This window comes from Miniopterus schreibersii (assembly GCF_964146895.1).
Source record: "Miniopterus schreibersii genome assembly, chromosome: 1".
NCBI classification, from domain to species: domain Eukaryota; kingdom Metazoa; phylum Chordata; class Mammalia; order Chiroptera; family Miniopteridae; genus Miniopterus; species Miniopterus schreibersii.
Genome location: NC_138101.1, coordinates 104955798 through 104961797, shown reverse-complemented (window position 1 = coordinate 104961797; position 6000 = coordinate 104955798). Strand labels below are relative to the sequence as shown.

Sequence of the window (6000 nt, the reverse complement as noted above, 5' to 3'; positions counted from 1 at the left end):
CCCAGCCCTGGCTCCTCCGGCCACCCCGGGGCCTGCGGAGCTCTGGGGCCAAATGGCTGGTGCTGAGATTCAATGCCCCAGGGGCAAATGAGCACAGTGTCCCACAGCCCGAACGTGGTTCTCTGGATGCCTGTTTGCCTGCCACGTTCACCGCCCCCTTCTCAGTCTTTGGAAGTGCAAAGTGGTGGAAACCTCAGGCCCACTTTTCATATAACAAAAGTAAGGCCCAGGGAAGCCAAATGCCTTGCTCAAGGCAGAACGAGGTCCTGGAACTCTGACTCAGGCCTGGTGCCCATTCCACTGGGTCAGCCAAGAACAGCATGCAGAACTCCTTTCCTGGTGTCTACTTCTCACTGGGTCTTAGCTTCTCCATCTGCAAAATGGGGCATTAGCAGAGGCCCTAAACAACCTAGGGCTGGAATCTTCTGAGACAAAAAATTAGGGGGTGTTTTAGGAGTGGATGGAGCCCTACACAGTAACCAAAGGGACTGGTTTTCTGTATGGCAAACTTCACTTTACCAAGAGGGAAACTGAGGCCAGGGAAGGAGCCACATGGCTCCGGAGACCCAGTGCTGTAAGGATGGTGTGAGAAAGGAGATCCAATCCAGCTGCGATGGCCAAGAAGAAATCCTTCCTGCTGAGTCCTGTTGCCCGCTCTGTTTCCATACACTTCACAGAGAAGAAGCTTTCTACAAAGGCATTTATTTTTACCCAAATACACCCCCAGTTAACAAAATTCCTCTGAGTCCCACATTTAAATGATAAATCCCCACATCTTCCATTTCTGGTGAAGGGATATGTCAGTGGGTGGACATTAGAATATCAGAAGTTTATTCTAGCAGAGGCTAGGGGCTGGCCAGAGACAGGCCAGGAGATGTCTGCCCAGCCCCAGAATAGCACCATGGTGGGGGGGCTATATCCGGCCCCAGAGGCCCCAGGTTTCCTCTTTGTTGGGCTCTTGGGGTCTGTTGGGCCTTGCTTGAGTGCCCACCTGCTCATCCTGGAAAGACACCTTGGGGACCATCAGCTTCTCACCAGCTGTAGCGAGAGGCTCCATCCCTTTCTCCAGGTTTCTACCCACCCCCCTGCCACTCTGGGTAAGACCTAGGGATGGCATGGGGGGTGAGGTACCTAGGTAGCTGGGGCATAGAAGAGGAGTACAGTAGGGAGCAAGGCAGAAGGCCCTCTCATGAACCGCTATTTCCTCACAGGTTTCTAGCTGAAGGGCAAGCTCCTTGTCTTTTCAAGGAGGGTTCACCACACCTAACACATTGCCCACACCCCATGGGTGCTCACTGAACATTACTTGAATGGGTAAACAAAAGGCAGAAAAAGCAGAGGGACAGAACCTGGCCCCCCTGAGACCCAGTGTGACCAGCACATGTTTCCCGTGGGGACAGTGGGCAGAGGAGGACTCACAGGGTACAGACCAGGGCATCATGGAAAGAGATTGGACCAGGGGAAGTCTGTACATGTTCCAGCACGTGCACCTGTGTGTCTATGCATGCCTGGGGAGGGGACCTGTCTTCACTTAGTAGGGGAAGGAAAGGCCAACCTTGGGGGCCAGCATGGGAGAAAGCAAGAGGAACACCACTAGACTCAAGGAGATGCTGAGGCTGCAGTGCCCTAGTCTGAGGACATGGGATTACAGACAGGTCAGAGGAAGGCTGGGAAGTGATAACTAGTGTATCAGGGCCACTGGAGAAACAAGGCAAGGGGTGACTATATGTCATGTCTTTGGAGAAACAAGGGAGGGGCTCAGTCTGAATATTGTGTGCTCTAGAGAAAAAAGACAGCCAGACGGTCCATGTAGCATATCCACTGGAGAAACAAGGTGGTTGGGTGGTCTGTGTATTGTGTCCATAAGAAATAAGGCAGCAGGATGACTTGGGAGTCATGTCCATTGGAGAAATGAGGCTATGAGTGGTCTATGTATCGCATCCTTTGCAGAATGAGTAGACCCGCCAGGGTGGGAGCCATCTGTTGGGGGCAGGGAAGCCCCAGCCCAGGGATCACACTGAGGCCCCAGTGCAGCCAGAGCGGGAAGCCCAGGACAGGGACAGCAGCTCCCTGGTCCTTCTGGTCAGGCTATTTCTTGTCCATCACCTGAATTTCATTATGGGAAGAAAGAAAAGGGGGAAAAGCATTAAGTGCAAGAGTTCCACTCTTGAGACAATGCCAGAACCCCAGGCACATGGTCCTATGCTTCAGGATGGGGAGTGTGTGTGAGAGTGGCCACAGAAGTCCAGCTCGCAACCCCCTGTGCTAAGCACTGCCCTGAGGCCCAGAAAGACATAAACACAGGAGCTGGGCATCAGACAGACCACAGGGCACCTGAGGGAGACTGCCCAGTCCTCGCCAGCCTTGCTCAATCCCCACGGGTCCACTCATCCCAAACACTTCCCTCCCACGGGTGCCTTTGCCTGGCACACTTTTCCCTTCCCATCTCTCCCTGCCTGGTTCACTTCCATCCACTAGCAGGAAACCCTTTCCAACTTCTCTTTCCCACACCGATTTCCCTAACAGCCATGCTTTGGTGAACCTCCTTCCCCCTGGCTTCTTGTCTCCATGTAGAGGGCACCTCATGGATTCACAGCCCTGGCCTCACCCCACTCCATGGCCTGAATGGAGAGTTTAGAAGGAGGGCAGGGGCATGTGTGACCCCACCCTTCCCTCTTCCATTCTTTTAAGGTCTGTCTATCTGGGAAAATAGCTCTCCCTCCTGGGGACTGCCCCTGTGCTTACCCAGCAAGTCCAGAGCCCGGGGCCCAGAGGAAAGCTAAACACAGGGATGAGCATCCAGGAATTTCTAACGGACACCAACATGACTTGAAAAAAATCTAAGGCTCCATAACCTTTGGCAACCAACCTTGATTTTCTAGGTGGAAGTCACTCAGATTTAGTGGCAAGATTTTGCATCAAGAAATATTTTGCTCAAAATACACACAGAAACACACACAGAGATGCACATATTTATACACAAACATACATACATACATAGATGTGGCTGTTGGTTACTCAAGAAGAAAGAATCTCAAACTAACCTCCAACCAACCATTTCCTAATGTAACTTCTTGTTATAATAACGTGAATACCAATGATTGTTAACATTTACTAACCACCTATGTACCAGGTGGCTGCCCAGCTGAAAACCACATTTCCTAGTCTCACCTGAGTTAGGGATCATGTGATAGATTCTGACCAATGTGATGTAGACAGAAGTGCCATGAGCTATGTCTCAAGCCCTAGAAAAAGCCGTACTCCCTTTCTTCTTCCCCCTCTGCTTTGGGGCCTTGGGGCAGGTGTGTGGGAGCTGGAACAGCCATGTGGACTTGGGGACAGAAGCATCAAGTTGAAGAGGGCAGAAACCAGGTAAGTGGAAGCTGGCTCCAGGACATTGGTGGCCTTAAAATCACCTATGCTTAGACTGTTACAGGAGAGAGAAATAAGCTCTTGTCCTAGTTAAGCCTGTCATATCTGTGTCCTAATAGAGCAGCTGGGACCTTGGTTACTCCACCCTCTGCCACTTTACTTGGGTGAGGGGAGCAGGTCACTAGTAAGGGGTGATAATCTCTTCCCCATGACCCTCTCTGCCTCCTACGCACAGGTGCGCACACACACACACAATCTCAAGCACCACATGTCATACCTTCTTTGTTCTCAGAGTGTTTCAGAGGCCTCAGGACTGCAAAAAAGGAAGGAGCACATGGTGAGGGGGGCACTGTGGAAAGCGGTGGGGTAGAGGGTGGGGTAGAGAGATAGGAGCTTAGGAAGCGAGGGTCAGAGGGACTGGGAGGAGGAGGCAGGAGAGTGGGGGGAACATCATAGCACCAGGGAAGGGGCCCCAGGCTGCTGTCCCAAGTTCCAGCTCCACTCTGTGGCTTATCACTCCCCTCTCTGGGCCTCAGTTTTCTGCATCTATAGAATGCGAACAACTACTCTGCCCTCCAGTGAACTAGAGATGTATCTGCTCCACAAATACAGTGAAGTAAGGAGCTAGAGGGGGCTGCAGCTGTCCCCAGGACCATGTGGAACAGACACTGACCAAATCTCTAAGCCACCAGTTTCTCTCCTCCCTTCTGTCAACTACATCTGCCTCTGAGTGTGAAAAAAGGAGGCTTGATCCCAGAGCTGTGTCCACACCCAGACACCAAAGGCAGAGAATTAACTGGCATAATTTATAGCAGTCCCAGGTGTCAAATTCTTGCCCTTCCTTCTATGGGTGTGGGGAGGGAACTGGTGTCAACTGGCATCATCCTAAACGGCTCAGCAGGAACATGCCTCTCCCAGCCCAGGAGCCAGAAGGGAAGGCAATGAAGCCACCATGGCCACAGGACACTAGCACCTTTGGCACCCAACCCTTGCTGGGCTCCCAGTTTGTGTCCCCACAGCACCATGACCTTTGCAAACCGCTTTCCTATCCAGTCACTCCGGAGAGATTCAAAACAAGCTTCTGGTGTCATCAGGTTACAGATAGGAAATTGAAGCCCGGAGGAGCAAAGCACTTTGACCAGAGTTACCTAACCTCTGGCCAGAATGGGACTATCTTACACTATGTGCCTAGTAACAGGATTCCAAGGTACTGAGCACTTACTTACTAGGCACCAGGTATGATACTAGGCCATTTATAAACATCATCTCATCTAATCAAACCCACACAACCAATGAAGGGAGGCAGCTATTATGAGGAAACTGAGAGAGATGAGGAAGCTGAGGCCCAGAGAAGCATAGCTCAAGGCCACTCAGCTTATATGAGCAGGAGCTGAAACTGAAACTCAGGCTGCCCTATCCTCTGAGCCCTTCCCCCTCCCCTAGGAATCCACCAGACCCCACAGTCCAGGGTCTCTAGGGGTGGAGCTGGCTGGCAGATGGATAGAAGTAGGCAGGGGAAGTGAAACAGCACCTGGGAAGGAATCAGGGGAGATCCATCTCCAGGCCTAATGCTGGGCAGAGACTAGACTCACCTGGGTGGGGAGGCCTCAGTTCACAGGACACACTTCATTCAACCTCAGGCAAATGTGGCTCCTTCATGTCCTGAAGTCCTCTCCCCTGTCCCCATGTCCTTTCCTCAGCCAATAAGGCCAGCTACAAGCTTAGACTTACCAGTCTTAGATCCTTCTCCATCCCCATCCTGGTCTTCGGCTCCTGGAAGAGCAAACAAAAACTTTCTCAGCCCCATTTCCATAACTGCACTTCCCTACCCGGGGTGCAGGAGAGGGGGTAAATGGGAAGCAGGGATGACCTCTGATAAAGTGTTGGATACAGAGTCAGAGCTTGAGGGCAAGTAGAGCAGAGCAGGGCCCTGGGGCAGGATAAAAGAGCTCCCAGCGTGGAGCCCATCACTCACCTAGCCAAGGACCACCGACTCGCCTGCAGCAGTCTGCGACCCATCATCTCACCTATCCCCTCACCCCCCAAGCCAGTCAACCACCACCCTCCAACATGTACCCCCACCCATCTACCGTCCACTCGTCAACTGGCCAGCCTCTTCCCTAGTCACATGCTCACTGTCCTCCTGACAGCGTCGTCTTTACCTCTCACCATCAACTCTCATGTTTACCCAAAAAAACCTCTGTTAACCTGTGTACCACCCATCAGGGTCAACTCACCCACTCACCAACGTCCACTCCCTCACCTGCCACTCAACAGCGTCAACTTACTCACCTACCAAGGTCAAGCCACCCATCCACTGATATACCAACCCCAGCCCAGCTCTGCTCCCTTGAGGCAGACACACCCTCACATAGTGACCCCAAACCCATGAACATTCACACTTGTGCTAAATTTCCATGTTCTAAACCTGTGCTCTCACTCACAGACACACCAGTGGGAGTTATACTCTCACAGTCACACTTGTTAGCACAGACATATCTATCACCTCCTTACCCTTCTGCCTTACACATCCACCACTCACTTCCAGTCACACTCATATACACACTCAACTTGCTATACTTGCACACTCACAGGCAGACTCACTTGTTTACACACACAGGACATATT

At 52.0% G+C, this 6000-nt stretch overlaps 1 protein-coding gene across 3 annotated transcripts in view; it reads right to left on the bottom strand.

Moving 5' to 3' along the window:
- Positions 1–686: 686 nt before the first annotated feature.
- The window catches only part of CD276 (CD276 molecule), a 40733-nt gene continuing 35419 nt past the window's right edge, over positions 687–6000 (bottom strand). For all 3 annotated transcript variants that reach the window (XM_081147837.1, XM_081147835.1, XM_081147836.1), the window contains 3 exons: positions 5104–5145; positions 3650–3685; positions 687–2106 (listed from right to left, as the gene is read on the bottom strand). In XM_081147837.1, coding sequence (XP_081003963.1) covers positions 2084–2106; positions 3650–3685; positions 5104–5145 — 101 coding nt within the window. In that variant the 3' untranslated portion in view covers positions 687–2083. The remainder of the gene's footprint in view (positions 2107–3649; positions 3686–5103; positions 5146–6000) is intronic.